Genomic DNA, 18,949 nt, shown 5'->3' with positions numbered 1-18,949 from the left:
TAATTATATTAACGAATATTACTGAAAGTAGCTTAATATTCCCTAGAGTATAATGCATTATGGTGGGTTCAGAGTGAACAGCGCTCAATACGCGAAGTACAGAACCAATCGCGTGCCGGCTATTACAAGGTGTCGTCATTTATACTTGGAAATACAAACTGAAAACAATCGATCGTAACGTGGTATTTTTATATATTGAAGAACAATGTATTAATATTTTATAGGTACTGATTAATGAAATTAAGTAACAAGAAGTGATAATGGTTTGTAAACGAACAAATAAATTAAAATCCTATTTATGTAAATATTTTGTCCAAAAAAGACAAGGTCGATGGAAAATTTTAATTAGATGGGCTAGAATGAGAACCGACAATGGAACGCACACAAACCAAGAGTCGCTGAAATAAAAATCACTAGATGGACGCGCACGTATGTATTCAAAAATACATATACCCACCTTACTACTGGTGATTCTGTGTTTGATAGTACGCGCGTATTTCGCGGCTATCATCGAATTTGACCGACGTTAACCGATGTTTAACGAAGCCTGCGAGTTCCGTGTGTGTTAAGTGTTCGTTGGTGTTTAGTTGGTGCGCCTCGACTGGGCAAAATCGCGTAAAATGGAAACAGAATTTCGTTGTGAGGTTGAGGTTGGCCGTTGAAAAAAGTGAACATGGGAAGGTCCAAGTTTCCCGGGAAGCCGCCGAAGACGGTCACCAGGAAACGGATTAAAGTTCTCGGCCAGCCTGAGACAGTCCAAAGCGATTCGGTAACCGTCGCCGAGAACATCTACTACGGACTTTCCCTGTTCAACGAAACATTTGGTGACAACGAGAAGGTAATTCGTAGTTTACTTTTGTGAGCAGTATCTGGTGGAGGGCGTCTAATTAGAATCACCTGGAAAATAATCCTTTCGCAACTTACAAACAACCGTATTTGTTTTATGAGCGTCATAGGGACCCATACGGCGCCGATTCGGTGACCAGAAAATCTCGAAGATTTGGCTGTATAATGAAGGTTAACCTATTAGAAGGGAATCGCAGCCTCGGAATGGCAGATGTGTATAATATGTACTGACATACTGCTATAGTTGAAAATGTCAATGACTCGATAAAAGATACTTTTCTGTCTTTGTTTTTATTCTGTAAAAACAATTTATTTACATTTTTATTTCCTCTTGTTTTGCTTTTAACAAACTGCAAAATTTTGATGTATTATTATAATGTATTTTTAAGTTATCAAATATCTTTCATTATACTTCATTTATCGTGTTCAATGCCCAAACAACAAAGATATTGTATAAGGATACACAAATTTTGTGTATACAACACTGATAGATTAATATATTTTTGAAATAATAGTTAATAATAAAATTAATATAGGTTGATTTATTTTTAATGTTTATATTGAATTTTTTATCAACAGGAACATCCACCATTTCATGGTTTTAGCACTAAAGAGGCTAATCTATCCGTGTCTTACATAAAAACGCAACAACATGACACAGAAAATACAACGGTTAAGTCACCACCTGATGCTGTTGAGAATCCCATACCAAAATCAAATGAACAAAATGTCACGGATATTAAAAATTCTCCTTCAAATAATGAAGCTAATACAGATCAGTTATGCAATAAAAATTTAGAACCAGCTGAAGATGTTAAGAAAGATGTGACTGTATTAAATTCCAAATGTGCTTCTAAATTTCATAGATCCAAAAATCGTAGAAGTTGCAAAAATATAAAGTTCTCCAATTTTATGAAAACGCCAGTATTAAAATCAGTGAACAATATCTTAGATCAGCATCAACGAACAAGACAACTACGTAACAGTACTGCAAAGAGATTACTACAAAGGGCAAAATCTAATAGTAATAATGCACGTAATATGACTGCACAATGTGGAGACAAACCAAACGCTGTAAGGAAATTTATTTTACCAGTTCGAAGTGCCCATTCGTCAAGAGTTATTAAACCAAATAAAAGATTTATCGAAGAATTGGAAGAAATTTCTGGTACGGAACACAGTGAAAATGAAATTGGCGCACATGTGAAGAAAGCCAAATTTGCATTAAATAAATTTTGTAACCAGGATCCAAAATTAAAGGAAGGAAATATTAGTAAATTATGTACAAAACTGAAAGAGAAAGAAGTAAAAAATAAAACTAAGAAAATTATTCAGCGTGCACATTCCAATGCCCAAAATATAATACAATCTGCAAAAAATTTTGATAAATTAGCACCTTCTGTACAAGATGTACAAGTATCAAAAATTGTTAATACAGATGTAAAAAGAAGTAATGTATCAAATAAGAACAAAGCGATAAAAACTTCATCCGATGAATCCAGTAGTACTCAAGATTGTTCACAAAATTCAATTAGGAAAGTAAAAAATTTTAAATTAACTGTGTCTAAAAGTCAGAAACCAATTTCTGTTCCTACAAAAGTTCTTCCTGATTCTGATGTTCCAAGTTCAGAGTCTTCCAGGATTCAAACAAGGTCAGGAACTCAAAGTGAGATCACTGATTTAGAAGTTGAAATAAATTCTGAAGATACTGCAAAACTAAAAGAAAATACTAATTCAAAGAATCAAGGTAATTCTGATAATGGGAATAAAACTACAGAAGGAAATTCAGATAATTTTGATACGGAAAGTACGTTATCTGAAAGTGGCAGCGAACATAGTAATCATACAGAAGATGAGCAATCAGAATGGACTGGTATGAAGTTAAATGGTGGAAAAGTCATTTTAAGAAAAGCAAGGTTAAAGTTAGATAATAAATGTGTTGGTGGAACTGAAGGACCTTTTTCAACAACAAACAATAATGTTACAAATGGTAACACCAACTTGGGTATGTCTAATGTTTCCTTTAATTTTATACTTTAAAATAAGATTGCTGATGAAATGATATTGCTGAATTTAGAAATTCAATACATATTTTTATTTTTAATAGTGTATTATAATTAAAGAGTATAATAGAAAACATTTTGTTGAACTATGAAATAACAAAATGATTTTATCTTTATAATGTTTCAGGATTAACGGGTACTATTAAATGTGGTGTTTGTGGTGCTGTTCGATTTTATCGATTTGTAAAACAAGCTCGAAAGTTTGGCATTCACAGTTGTGAATCTTGTCGAAAGTTTATCAGTAAAATGATTAAGCGACAAGCCTGCGCAAAATCTACAAACAATACACTTCCAGTCCTTCAATGCCACAAAGGAGATGGTTTATGCTTAGTTCCACCTGTTGTAAGAAGTCAACAATGGAATCTCATGAGATGTGTTTATAAAGCTAGATGTCCAGCTTGTTGGTTAAAAATGTGTTTGAAGTGTTATAACATTCCTTCTTCACTGAGAACAGGTTTAAATGCGTTATTACCACCAATAATGAGAGATCCTCTGAGTATTCCTTTATCATTGAATCAAGAAGACAATGATAATCAAGGACAGAAATTAATATCTTGTAAGTTAGGTTGGCCTGCAGAAGACAGTTCAGAGAAGAACTTGTTCAAATCAGCAATGAGTTGGAGAAACATAGAAATGGGACAGAAAACCAGTTATCAAGGCACTACTGGTTTTCTGTACACAAAATTAGATAAATGTACGTTATTAGTATGTTTCTTCTTAATATATTTCATTTCTGGTGGCAAATCTGTGTAAACCAGAGTTTTGTAATAATTATAAATATTTTTATAGTTGATTCATCACTGAATATATCACCTAGTAAAAAAAGAAGAAAAAACAATAGGATAAAAGTGAGGAAGAAAATAAAAACTCCAATATTCTCCTCATCATCTACAAATCAGTGTCCACAACCGCTTAGACAGAGACTTGAATTAAAGGGACCAAGAGTTAAACATGTTTGTCGAAGTGCAAGTGTTGCTCTTGGTCAACCAATTGCTACTTTTCCTTCTGTAGATGGAAAAGAAGATACTGAGAGCAATAAGCACATTCCGAAAACATTGAAGGAAAGTGATAGGACAGAGAAAAAGGATTGCATAAAAGAGAAAGAATCACAAAAACATAATGACGAAAATACTGTAAATCATAATATTGTCAATGCAACACAACAGTCTCATCTAAAAAGAGGAAAACCACAGCAAAATATATCCACATCAAATTTTCAAGTGGTAAGTAATAACAAAAAACTTAAATATATTATTGTTTACAATTCACTTGATATTAATATTTACAATTTAAAAAAAAAAACAATATTTCAGGTACCTAAAACAAATAATGATACACTACATACAGTATCCATAGACTTTTGGGAACAGTATGATCCTTCAGAGGTTGGTGCAAAAGGTTTTGCCCTTATTGGTTCAGAACTCTTCCATATTCCTGCTATTTGTTACCTTTGTGGAAGTGCTGGAAAAGAACCAGTAAGTAATGTATATATGTATATTATTATATACAGTTGTACATTGTAACAATCTTTCCAGCTCATCCATTGTCAATGCTGTTGTGAGCCATATCATGCCTTTTGTTTGGAACCCAGTGAATGGAATGCTTGTGCCCAACCAAATTGGTGCTGTCCTCGATGTACAATATGCCAATCCTGCCATCTAAGATCTGGTCCAAAATTGTCTTGCATTCGTTGTCGTCAATCATTTCATCACTCGTGTTTGTCAAAATCTGGTGTTAGTGCGAGACTATATAGTCCTGAAAGACCTTTTGTGTGTCAAAGTTGTGTCAAGTGTAAAAGCTGTGGTAGTGAAGGAGTTAATGTTCATGTGGGCAATTTACCATTATGCTCCATGTGTTTTAAATTACGTCAACAAGGAAATTATTGTCCTCTGTGTCAAAGGTGTTACAACGAAAATGATTTCGATACAAAGGTGGGTATATATACAATTTTGCAAGATTAGTAAAGTTTTAACATGTGCATAACTATACTACTTTTTCTATAGTATACAACTTTTATAGTAAATTACATTTTAATAATCTACACAAATTATGTATTTCTTGTTTTAGAAATGTTTGAATTGTCTATATGTTATTCTGTCTCTCTTTACAATTAAAAAATTTGTAAAGGAAGAAATACATAATTTATATAGATTGTTAAAACCATATTTAGAAATTTAACAATTTCACATTGTACTTTTCAGATGATGGAATGTAATGAATGTTCTTATTGGGTGCATGCCCGTTGCGAAGGTCTTTCCGACGAACGTTATCAAATTCTTAGTTACCTGCCGGATTCTATTGAATTTACATGCAGCCAATGTTCCTCTCTTCCTAATTCTGTTTGGAGAAATGCTATAGAGGCTGAACTTAAGGCTGGTTTCATAGGGGTTATTAAGGCATTAAGTAAAAATCGTAAGGCTTGTGCAGCATTAAAATGGAGTCCAAGAAAAGAGTGTTTATGCAGACCCATTCCCAGCATAAGAAAATTAGATTTTTCGAATGAGAAAACAGATTCGAATATAACAAATACTAAAGAAAATCTAAGTGTAGAAGAGTCTGAAGAATCTAATAATGAAAAGTCTAAGGATACCGAATCTGGTCCCAATAATAATTCAAAATCTGATGTAACAAGTAAACAGAATGATGAACAACCAACTGATTGTTCTAATAGAAGAGGTTTAAGACGACTTCGACAAAAGTTTCATTTAAAAGAATGTTCTGTTCGAGTAAAAAATTGTGCTCTGAAAGATATTCAAGATAGTGAAAAAAAGGATTCAGTGATCCAAGAAAATTCGAATAGTAATTCAAATGATACAGAGTGTCATTGTTCAGAGCAACAAATTATTGTTAGACCTTCGCCTACATTAATGTCAGTAAAACGGAAAGTTAATAACAATGAATACAAAACGTTATCACAGTTTCATTGTGATATGGAACATGTAATTAATTGTACTGGAACTATGGAACTGATTGATGCTTATCATGAAATTTTACAGGAGGTATTTCCATGGTTCAGTCCAAAAAGTATGAAAAGTAATAATGGAAAAAATGATGCAGTATCGGTCATCAAGGATAATAATAAGGATGATAGTCCAAGTACAAAACTTGGTGATTCTGTATTGGAAGTGTGGAAGGAAGAAGTGATGAAAGTGCCGAAAACAATTGCGGCTAAAACAGCAAATTTATATAATATTAATGTTGAAGACAGTCGATCATGTTGTTTGTGCAAAGGTTTAGGCGATGGTCAAGAAACAAAAGAAGGACGACTCTTATATTGTGGACAAAATGAATGGGTTCATTCAAATTGTGTACTTTGGTCCAATGAGGTATTTGAAGAGATTGATGGTTCTTTACAAAATGTTCATAGTGCTATTTCAAGAGGTCGTTTAATACGTTGTTCCGAGTGCGGAAAGAAAGGAGCAAGTATTGGCTGTTGTGCAAAAAATTGTAGTAGTACCTTTCATTATCCTTGTGCGAGGAACATCGGACTAGCCTTCAATGATGATAAAACAGTATTTTGTTCTTTGCATTTAAGCAATTGCTCACATAAATCGTTACAAAATGAGAGTGAATTTAGTTTACGGAGGCCAGTATATGTAGAACTGGATCGCAAGAAGAAAAAGTATGCGGAACCGAGTAAAGTCAAAGTTATGATAGGTTCATTAATGATTGATTGCTTAGGTTCAGTTATACCTGAGTACTCTGATACAGTTGAAAAATTAGTACCCTGCAATTATAAATGTTCCCGGTTATACTGGTCTACAGTAAATCCACTTAAAATTGTAAGGTATTACATTAGAACATATGTACAAGTGTATCTACCAGAATTTTCTCCTGATCTAGAAAACAATATAACCATTGATCATTCTAAAGAGGAAGAAAAAGAAGACATACTAGATACACAGAAAACAGAATATTTAGCTGTAAAACAAACGTTAGATACTTTAATCGATACAGTCTGTAATAAGGAAGTTGATGAAAACTTAGCAGAACAAAATAACACAGATCTTTTACCTCCAGAATTGAAAGAAGCCATTTTCGAAGATTTGCCGCATGATTTATTAGATGGTATTTCTATGCAAGATATATTTCCAAAAATGACATATGAAGATTTTTTAGCCATGGATCTAAAAAATGATGGCACTTTTGCAACTGATCTATTTAAAGATGATATGCTGGCATCTGAAGTAGATGAAATCATAAAACCACCTGAAAGCAAAATTTCAAAAGTAGATCCTTCTTTGTTAGAATTGGGACCACATAATGATCTTTGGGTTCATCTGGAAACAAAAACTTCTGTTCAAGACCTAATGGATGATTTATTGAATTCTAAAAATCAGAAACGTGGAGGTAGAGAATTAAAGAGATCTAAATCAGAAGTAATGTCAAATAGTCCATTAATTGTTGGAGGACAAAGACACCATCAACGATCTTGCAGTTTAACTTGGAGTTGTAAATTGGACAGTCCTTATGGTCCCACTATAAAGAGAAGAAAATTGTCAAGAAACTCAAGTATGACAAAATCTAGCGAAACAAGTGTAATGGTATTAGATTCCCAAAATGAACGTCCACCTACTTTGCATGAGTTAAGAATTCCAGATAGTATCATGGTTACTGTAGGCAGAGCAAATACTCCTAACATTTTATCTGATTCAATGCGAGAATTGAAATATTGTATCGAAGATGCAAATGGTATTAATCGTCGGAGACTATCTACAAACCGTGAAGAAGCAAAAGAACATAAACGGCTCTTTTGGCATGCGAGACAACAGCCGCGAATATTACAAGTTGATGGACCTGCTGATCCAAGCAGTGCCAGTGAATGTAGTTCACCAGAATATAATATCGAAGAGAATACTACAGAATTATGTGTACCAGAACATTTATCTATTCCACAGCTGGATGGCATCAACGATGAATCATCTTGTGACAGTAATGAATATATTTCATCTGTTGAAAAAGATTTTAATTCCTGTACAAAAACTTCAAACAACATTTTACGGTCAAAACGAATATATGGATTTATTACATCGCATATTGCCAAGAATAATGATAAACCACAAAAAGTAAAAGATAATGACAGCTTTTCCAATTGTTCAAAATGTGCGACGCATAAAATTAATTTTTTTAGAGAAAATAATTTAAAAGTAAATTTAGAAATTCCTCAATTAGACGGAGCCGATGATATTTCCAGTGACGATGAGTGCATATCATTGCAACATATTGAAAATGAAAGACCTAATGTAATATCTCAGTGTGATGCACCATTTGATCATATAGATCGTCCAGTAACTTGTAAACGATGCCGTTGTACCTACAGAACGCAAGATAGTTATAATAGACATTTGACACACTGTGATATCATGATAACAAGTGACAGTGATTCAGAGACTATGGATAATAAATTAGCATCACCTGATTCTAGATTTTCTCCAAGTATTGGTTCTGTGTCTCCACAATTTATAACTCTATCACCATCCGAAGGACACACTCTTTCTTCTGATTATCCAGACATTCAAGCTACATCTCCTTTAGAAGCTTCTGTACCATCACCTCATCCAGCCATTCAAATCGAACCAATAGCACAAGCAATTATTACACCACAAATTCATACACACGCCACTGTGGAAACTGTTCACCAAACAGTATTAACATCTAACGATATGATTGTACAAACACAGTATACTAGAACAACAACTACATTACCAAATGCTGCAGTATTACCTCAAGAGAGTACTGTTCAAATAACAGAAATTACAGATCCACCATCTGTTGCAAGTGATTCTAGTATTACACAGAATATCATCAATACACCAATAAATTCCCCAGATGGTGCAAGTTCTCAAACTGTTCCAAGTCCACAAGTATCGCCTACATTTTCTTCTACCGGTGTACAAACTACAAGTAACGAGTCACAAGGAAATATTCAGATAACAAAATTAGCTAAATCAAAATCTCCAAGGGCACCAAAGTCTCGAACAAAAGGAATTAAGACACAAATTGTGAAAAATACTGTACAGCCACAAAATGGGCATCCTAGGTTTCAAACAATGCAAAGTAATACTCCAGTTATACAATTGCAACAAGCTCAAAGACCAAGCGCGCCAACCGTAATATTACAGCAAGTTGCACCTCCTGGTATTATGTCCGCATATGTTGAAACATTGCAACAACAATCTGGACAAAATCTTCAGTATGTAACTACAATTGGTGGTCAACATGAAGCAGCATTTAAACCTCAGTTCATAACAACTAATCATTTAGTTCCTGGTGCATATATACAAGCACCTTCTGATAATTTATTAGCATTACAAAATGGAGGTATATCAATATTACCAGGTGTACAAATTGCCCAGACACAACCGACAGTTCTTGGAACAATTATACAACAACAACCTAGTGCAATTCAGTGTGGAGTTATATCATCCGAGCAACTACTATTAAGTTCAACACCAACATTGGAAATGTTTACCGATTCAACAGGCAGTATGTTTCTTTCGAATCAACCCATGTACTATGGTTTGGAAACCATTGTTAGCAACACAGTAATGTCTTCCAGTCAGTTTATGGCTGGCACGGTACCACAAGTGTTAGCAAGCAGTTACCAAACAACAACGCAAGTGTTTCAAGCTTCTAAACTTATGGAACCTATTGTGGACGTTCAAGCTGTTCCAGGTGTTCCCACTGTAACAGCAGTGCAGACTGTACCTGGAGTACCTAATGTACCTAATGTTACTAACGTACCCAATGTACCCAATGTATCCAATGTACCCAATATAGCTAGCATACCTAATGTACCTAGCGTAACCAATGTACCTAATGTTCCGAATGTACCCACTATACCAACTATATCCACTGTACCCTCTGTATCCAATGTATCCAATATAGCAAGCATAACAAATATTCCGAGTGTATCCAATGTACCAACAATACCCAATGTACCCAGTGTACCTAGTATACCTAATGCAACTAGTGTACCTAATATACCTAGTGCATCTAGCGTATCTAGCATACCTAGTGTATCTAATGTACCTAGTGTATCTAACATGACAAGTATACCTAGTGCACCTGCTTTAGCTGGTACTTCAAATGTACCTAACATACCAGCAGTATCTAGTGTTCAAAATGTATCCAATGTTTCCACCCTACCACCCAGTGTACAATCTGTAGGGAATGTTCCCAACATGCCTACAGTGCCCAGTGGATACGTAGTAGTAAATCAGTCAACACCTATAGCGGAATCTATTGTAACGCCACAAATTAATATATCTGCAACACCTGAACGAAGCTTTACTGCAGCCACGTGTAATACCATATTGCCTGTATCGTGTCATAATGTTGCTGAGCCAATAACATCGATACAACTACCAGATGCATGCCCATCAGAACCTCAGACTGGAACAAGAGTGACACCGTCTCCTAAATTGTTACAAAACTCCATACCAACGATTCCGAGGGTAGCTGTACGCCCAAGTCCAGTTTCTAATTCAATTGCGCAGCTAAATAATGCACCATGGAAAATTACAGAATCACTGTTCGGTTCGGAACAGATTATAAACAATAGCGTCCAACCATACTTCGACTCGAAACATGTGTCAGAAAATACCAGTATGATAAAGTCTAGCATATCATCTAAAATACTCCCATTACCTAATCACTGTATAACACAAAGGGATATAATTGTAAATAAGTTAAATCATGATGTAAATAATGTGCATAATAATTATAGTGGTATTGTACCGAATTCTAACAATATTAATGTAAGTACAAGTAATAATCCAGCTATCACTAGCTCGACTATACAAAATAAAATCACAATGTCTACGAGCAACGTACCAACGAGTCGACCGATGAATAGAGTATTACCTATGCAAGCTGTAACTCCGAAACAAGACACGACTAAAGTCACACAGAAAACGGAAATTATTATAGAAGAACCAACAAAACCAGTGATTAAACCAGCAGAACCGGAACTAGAACAAAAAATTACGGAATCTAAAAGGCAAATTGTCGAGACTATAGTAGCAACGGCAAAAAAGCCCGAAACGACTATAAGTAACATAAACGAGACTTTGAAATTGAACACTGAAGCTATCGAAAAGGTGAAAGAAAACTTTAAGTTAGAATTGGACAAAGAAAAATTACAAAACGCATCGTTGAAAATAGTGTTGCAAAAACAAATGCAAGATGGTTCCTATAAAATTACACACAATATGAAAGCAGTGACGCAGAATAAGAAATCTCCGCAAGTAACGTCTGTAGAAATATTGCCATCGAAGCAAGTACCTCAGATAGCCTCTTTGCAATTATTACCGATAAAAACGTTTACATTGAAAACAAACAAGATCGATGAGAAGGTTAAACCTATCGATAATAAATTTAACTTACTAAAAAACAAGACTCCACCGGTTGCTGTTAAAAAGCCGAGAATCATCAGCAAATCGATTAAATCTATTTCGCCCAATTTACAAAGTACCCACACGCAAAAGAACTGTGCGAGAGGGCCGACTTTAATGTACGAGATAAAGTCGCAAGATGGATTTACTCATACTGCTTCCTCAATGGCTGAAGTATGGGAAACTGTATTTCAAGCTGTTCAGAGTGCTAGAAAAGCACACAATTTACCTCCATTACCTCATAATCCTCTTATTGAAAATCTGGGCTTGGAAAATAATGCTACAGTATATCTAGTGGAGCAGCTACCGGACGTAAACAAGTGCAGTAAATACAAACCTAAGTTCCATAATTTAGCACCGCCTAAAACAGGAGAAGCAGAGAGTGACCTACCAAAGGCGTGTGACAATGGTGCTGCTCGCGCGGAACCGTTCAAAGGAAGAAAAGTGCATGATATGTTTAGTTGGCTCGCATCCAGGCATAGGCAGCAACCAAAAATGATTGCCATTTCAGAAGCTGAGTCCAGGTAAAGATTGATCCATTATTATGGTTGTAAAAGAAGATAAAATAAATACAAGGTACACCAATTTTTTTGTTTCTTCTGTTCTTTAGACGGGTGGCAAGTACAAATTTGCCAATGGCGATGCGTTTTAGAATACTTAAAGAAACGTCAAAAGAATCTGTTGGAGTATACCATTCTCACATACACGGTAGAGGTCTGTTTTGTTTAAGAGACATCGAAGCTGGAGAAATGGTCATTGAGTATGCCGGCGAGGTACGTAAAACCACGAAAAAGAAGTGCTTTCATTTGGTAAAATTGTTCTTCCACGAATCACAAAAAACTTTTTATTAAGTATATTTTAAGTTATTAACATTCTATACATATTTCTAGGTAATTCGATCTTCTTTGACAGACAAACGAGAAAAGTACTATGATAGTAAAAATATAGGGTGTTATATGTTTAAAATTGACGATCATTTAGTCGTCGACGCTACAATGAAGGGAAACGCAGCGAGATTTATTAATCACTCATGCGAGGTATCTATTTCCATAGTTTTTTTTTTTTATTGTTATTATTATTATTTATTGCATCTTTATAGCGATGAGATTTCTAAAGTCACAAAATTGTCTTACTATAGAATAGTAGGTAAATCTAGTTCATAATTGAAATTCATGCAAAATCTTTCTCTAATTACTTGTGTGTATACACTTTAAATGGAACTATTGAATGTATCCGTAACCTGTACATTCTGTTACAGCCTAACTGTTACTCGCGAGTGGTAGACATCTTAGGTAAGAAGCACATTTTAATTTTCGCTCTCCGTCGCATTATTCAAGGGGAAGAGTTAACATATGACTACAAATTTCCTTTCGAGGATATCAAGATTCCATGTACCTGCGGTTCTCGCAGATGTCGTAAATACCTCAATTGAGACTGCATATACAGTTATCGTAAGCAGCCAACAGGTCATCACAAACATATGTGCTATAATTATGCGCGCTTTGGAATAGGATTCATTTTATTGAACGTTATTCATTTAATCATCAAACTATTTTCAGAGATTGCAGCTTTTTATTACTATAAAGGAAATAGATATACATTTAAAATATTAGAAGGCCAGATATAGTACACGAAACATCGCGTTATGACAATGTTACTTTAAACGGCTACACTTCGTAGTTGATTTAAGGGGTATACTTGTAGCAATAAATGATTGAACATGTCCTGCTTTCATATCCGACGAGTCCCGCGTGTCCTGTCACGCCCCGACTCATGAAAGTGTTACTTTTATCCACGCCTGTGCTTTTATGCACGTCTTCTAGACTCTACTTATTATCTACTATTGAGGCTTAAGTGTACAAGTTATCGTCACTTTACACTAAATCTGAAGCGCCTTTAGCTTATATATATATATATATATATATATATATATATATATATATATATATATATACACACACACACACACACATATATATATATATATATACATACACGTCGTTTTTATATATTTTACTTTGCGTTAGAATTTTAATAATTCTATATACGATTGGACCAACGTGAAATGTGAAATTGAACAAAAATTGCACAACACAAAATCGTCGTACTTAGAGGGAAGCTTACGTTTTCCACGACTGTTACTTACTTTTTTTAATACACATAAACGTAGAAACAGTCTACATTTATTACATATTCAACAGGGCTTTAAAACCGGAATTATTTTGGGGTCGGTAATTTTTCGGTTAAATCGTATCAAAACCAGCAGAACCAAAAAAATACCGAAACGGTATTTTTCTGGTTTTCGACTAACCGATACGATGCTTGTCTAACTTCTTTCAAACTTATACATAGTGTGCATTATACAGATGTAACATTACGAATACATACGTTAATGAATACAATGTATACAGAATTTACAAAAATCGTACTAAAGGAGTGGGTTTTATGAGAAGAAATATCACGTATGAGAATATTTGCCGGTAAATAAGGATATACCGGTATTTTCATATCTCTATTTCTATAAAGGTTTTCTACTCGCAACCGGAAAATATTTATATAATACCGGTACCTTATGCTTTGGTTTAAGTCCCTGATATGAAATACTAAATAAATGATCATTGTGAACGTAACGTGTTAGTTAAAAACACACTATTTTATGTATACTATTTTATGTGAACTTCAATTTTACGCGTAATGGTATAGTTATAGACTTACATGTTTTATGTAAAATTGAATTTAGTGTACAGTGTACGACTAACTTTGTGACATTTCATGTCTGCTGTAGGGCCAGATTTTAAATGTTCTTGTAAAATATGTAATTGTTAGATTAGACACTGTCTTGATGTAAGTACAGCTACCAGTTTAACTTAAGTTAATGATATAGACATTAAGGAAAAAGCGCGTGCGCGAGAGAGAGTAAACGAGAGAGAGAGGGAGAGAATGGCAAGAAGGAACAGTTTCCTAGCGTGGGATACTGTTGGAAGGTGTACCTACTTTGGCAGACATTGATGATATTTTAAGTCTTATTGTAGTAAAAAAAAAAAAAAAATGAACGTGAAACGAAAACTTGCTTCCCGAAGAAATTAAAGTCTGTTTGTTCGTTTCAAATGGAGGATTATATACGCGTAATATTATTTTGATATGTTTTTATAGATTTTTAAACATTGCACCCATGCGTTTGTGCTTCCGCCTTGCCAATATTACAATATTAATCTCATTACTTTATTTTTATATATTTAAAGAAAGCCGTTGTAGAGAGAAAAAGTTTTATTTTACAGAAACTCGATGAAGCCGCTAATTGTATAAGATAGTTTACGATGTTTCTGTCCTAAATTTTTTACGGATTGTAAAAAAGAACGAATATTATGAAACTGATTACGTTGACAAAATGTAAAAAGGATAATTAGATCATTGTTTCAAGTAAACTTTTCTAGAGTACGATCTAGAAAATGTTTGTGATATTTTCCCACACTGGGAAAAAATTATAAATGTTCTTTATAGGAATATATTTCAGATTTTACGGATATTACGTGTTCCGTAAAAAAAAAACACCTTTCTGTGAAATGCAGTTTTGCCTTACCTTTAATGTACCTACGCTTTAACCCGGTGATAGATTTAGATATACCCCGATGACTTATATTCAAACTGAAAACTGTAATTGCGTCTATGCATCGATTAAGCTATGATAAAGTATTTTAGTGCGATTAATCAATTTCTGCCGAGGTGGTTGTCCCTTAAATTTGGTGCTCCATGGACACCGTTAAGTGCACTTTACAATGAAAAAATGGCCTAGAGTAAGAGATAGTAGATGGCAGCGGAAGAGTTTGATAATAATAAGAAATGCGTTATACGAAGAATATTGATCGCGAATTATTTAAAGAAGTAATATAAAGAATAAATGATGGCAGGAACATTATTTGAGCACGCGAGTAATGTCGGTCGTGCAACAATTTTAATCGGCCTGGTTTGGTACAAAATGCGTACGCTGATTTGTAAAAAGTTATAAAACAAGGAAAAAATGGAAACTTGTTCTGGTCACGAGAAATTGCCATTTTTTAGGTATTTTGAATCTTTTTTTTTTTTTAATATTATGATTACCAGTAATTAATAACTATTATTGGAAGATGAATATTGTTAATATAATGATAATTATTTTTAATCTGTAAAAAAGGTAATACGATATAAGAAAGGTAATTTACTTGAAAATATAATAGCAATGTTAGATATTTTATTGATATTTATTACTTACGGATGACGGTTCTAGGGTTGACGAGAAGTACTAATTAAATTAAACATGATTTAGAACATGGTGCACACGATGGTCTAATATTGTTGAGAAAAATACGAATGTCGGCTTTTCTTTTACAGAGAAAGAAAGCATCCTTTCCTCCTCTAAATGCACTGAAGTAATTGTTACACGTCTGGTCAATGTCACCACAAATTGTTTGGGATTATAAAATATATAATGCATTCGATATACTTTATATTCCCATTGGAAATTAAATAATATCCACGATGATTGTAACAACAGTTACAATCTCTACTGAGTATATTTCCGTATCGGTAGACAAATTAAGGACATCGTTTCTTAATTACATTTTTATTTATAAAAGTGTTTTATGCTCTGGGAAAGGAACAACGTAATTCTTAGCGCTCGCGTGACAAAATACGGAAGATTAAGTTCGTTATTTACACTTTTCTGAGAAACTTCAATGAATTTGTCGAGCGCTTTCTGAAACATATACTCTGTATCTTTTAAATATGATTCCCTAACTCGCGGAGTGTGTACAAACTCCTTAGTATTACGCATTCAGCCTCCATTATTATCATTATTATTATTACAATTAATTATAATCTACACAAGATAGCATAATACATCACCACTCATATTGTGCACCGTTTGTTTACTACACCCATCAGCACCTTTTTAAAAAGTGATTCGTGTGAAAAGAGCAAAAAAGTGACGTTAGAAAAATATACAAATATAATCTCTAAACTCGAATATGTATATGTATACTTTACCTCGAGATAAAGTTGCTTTAGGTAATGGAAGTGTTGGACATCTGCTAGTTTGGTGTGATAATGAAATGAGTGGTTAAGTTATTCATGGAACTGTACGGTGCCCGTTATTACTTTTTACAATTTCAGAGCATCGCAGCGTTGCATCCTCTTGTAAACAAGAGTTTCATCTCTTCGTGTCCTTTGGATTTCTTCGTTTCTATTCGTAAAATTAAGGAATTAAGAATTGAAATGTAAAACGCTTTTTAAAACATGTATAAACAAAAGAATACCACTATTCAAAATATTGTACTTGTTTAAAGAAAAAAAAAAAAAATGAAATGAAAGATAAATAATACTATTGATAAATTTAAAAAAAAAAAAAGAAAGGAAATGAAAGGAAAATTGAAAAAATTGTCTGTGATTATCAGTCATAATAATCTTTAGGTCGACATATTTTTTAGAAAATATTTTTTAGCAAATTACAAAATTTATGATATACCCCTATTATTGATATGATATTGGATCAGACACGCTACGCATAATATTAAAAATAAAATTGAAACTGTAAAAGTTGCAAACTGTTTAATAGAATTATGAATAGTTGAGATCGATGGCTGTTGTAAAATATTCAGTGTTTGGACAAATAATTATTGAAACTATTTATAATAACTAATATCGAGGTACGATTATATATTATTGTATCGCATACATATAATAGCGTTTTTATCTATTGCGTTCGCATATTCATCAGAATAGATTAGAGAGAGAGAGAGAGAGAGAGCGAGCGAGCGAGAGAGAGAGAGAGAGAACGAGAGCGAGAGAGAATGAAAGAGAGAATTGGTCGTAGGATCGTACAAGACGAAATCATGATGAATGTAAAATTAAATCGAAGAGACGCTGCGGGCAAATAGGACGTATTTACTGTATGCGTTCAGTGTCGTTATAAATCTATCTACTTATTGTAGGGAACTTATAAAGTAACCGTAATATTTACATTAACCAGATGATATGCGTACCGCATAGAAAACACATAACCGCTTTCATTTCACACACCACACATACATACATATTATACAGAGAGAGATAGACACAACAATCACACAAACACACATACACACCCGTACGCCCATGTTTTGTATTTAAATGTTTTGTTAGTATTATATGAGAAATTAACAAAATAAAAACACAAATGGAAATATAAAATATCCCGTACTGTGTAAACGTCCCCCATATTGTATCTCATGAATCGAATGATCGAATGAGAGAGTTCACGTTTTACGACCATCGCGTTCGAAGATTTTACGGGAAATCGTCTCTAATATCTGGCACTCGACTGAAACGCCGAAGAACAAGAACAACGCGTCTCCTCTTGTGTCTAATTAATATTAAATATTGTCAGCGCGCAATTAGTTTAAACATAAAGCGGCAATCTTATCTCTCTTTGTCCGTTCCCACAAACGGGTAGACTGAGCAAGTACCATATTGTAATCTACGATACCACTTGTTCATTGTAACAGCGACGTGCGTTATAGGTCATACTTTTTCCACGTGTGAGAATTTTTTACGTGCGTATTCGGTTGAGCGCGCGTCGCTGACTCATGCACGTTGCTCGGATGTTGTTGGTGCGCGTACCTTGTAAAAAAAGATAAAAATTGTTTCTTCGAAAGTTGAATTCACACACACATACACATACACGCGCGCGCGCACGCGTGTGTATATATATATATAAATATATAAATATATGTATGTATGTATATGTATATACATACGTGTAAATTTGCGTTTACTTGAAACCGAGCAAACGGACAGGAACGTTGAGATCGTTTAAAACTCGTTCGAAATTTAATCGTATTTACTGAAGTCGTCTCGAAACTGAAATAAATGTTTTTCAAACGAAGAACAATCACACGAATGGATTTTATCGGTACTGGAAAGAAAAAAAATTCAATTCTGTGATTTTTCGGAGAAAAAAGAAATCAGTATTACGAATCTCCAGATACGTATAAATTTATAGGAGCAATAAGTAGATAGTTTCAAACACTATGACTTGTAATATTAATCAATTGGCATTACAGTGATGTATCACTTCAGTAAAATATAATTGTGGGATAAGATACGGCGGAAACCATAGAAGCAGAGTATGTTCTAACGATATGCATACATTATTATCGCTATTTTCGCGTGTGTTATTAAATGCACAGTCCTTCCACAAACTATCTTAATCGTATTATTAAATGAATGTAGCGTAATCAAATATTATTAGATGATGTAGATAAAATGTAAATATGGTACTGTATCGCTTAACAAATGAAATTTTATTAATACATTTGCTTGTTTCGTATTTAAAAAAAAAAAAAAAAAATGAAGAAAAAAAAACGAAAAACTATAGTACAATTATTACTTAGAGATGCGTATTTCAACTGGAAACTTTCGAAAAAGGGAAAAGGTTATTTTGAATAAAATGAATTACTAAATAACTCAACTTTATTTAAGAACAATGATAAATTTTATTCATTGAGCGAGTAAAATAACAGATGAATTTCCAGAAAGATTCAATAACTATCAAAGATTTTAAAAGGCGTATTACTGTAACAACATCGTCGTGCTCGATCGTTTCCGTAGAACAGTGAATAACCTCCTCGT

At 33.8% G+C, this 18,949-nt stretch overlaps 1 protein-coding gene across 1 annotated transcript; it reads left to right on the top strand.

The window, feature by feature from the left end:
* Nucleotides 1-602: 602 nt before the first annotated feature.
* On the top strand, nt 603-13,211 carry Trx (histone lysine N-methyltransferase trithorax). Its single transcript, XM_076320274.1, has 10 exons — nt 603-838; nt 1,426-2,851; nt 3,037-3,603; nt 3,699-4,132; nt 4,223-4,384; nt 4,445-4,840; nt 5,111-11,829; nt 11,916-12,078; nt 12,196-12,342; nt 12,564-13,211. Exons 1-10 carry the CDS (start codon nt 674-676, stop codon nt 12,735-12,737), a joined length of 10,353 nt encoding a protein of 3,450 aa, XP_076176389.1. The 5' UTR covers nt 603-673; the 3' UTR covers nt 12,738-13,211.
* The last annotated feature ends 5,738 nt before the right edge of the window (nt 13,212-18,949 follow it).

The sequence above is a fragment of the Ptiloglossa arizonensis genome, chromosome 9 (genome assembly GCF_051014685.1).
Source record: "Ptiloglossa arizonensis isolate GNS036 chromosome 9, iyPtiAriz1_principal, whole genome shotgun sequence".
Classification (NCBI taxonomy): domain Eukaryota; kingdom Metazoa; phylum Arthropoda; class Insecta; order Hymenoptera; family Colletidae; genus Ptiloglossa; species Ptiloglossa arizonensis.
The sequence above is the reverse complement of the archived record's forward strand: the minus strand, read 5'-3'. Positions and strand labels throughout refer to the sequence as shown.

What these genes read in the sequence shown, in the direction of transcription:
- Trx (XM_076320274.1), top strand. Translation starts at nt 674, where the DNA reads ATGGGAAGGTCCAAGTTTCCCGGGAAGCCGCCGAAGACGGTCACCAGG. An exon ending in CATTTGGTGACAACGAGAAG is followed by an intron (nt 839 to 1,425) that starts GTAATTCGTAGT and finishes TTTTATCAACAG; the next exon opens with GAACATCCACCATTTCATGG. An exon ending in GTACACAAAATTAGATAAAT is followed by an intron (nt 3,604 to 3,698) that starts GTACGTTATTAG and finishes ATATTTTTATAG; the next exon opens with TTGATTCATCACTGAATATA.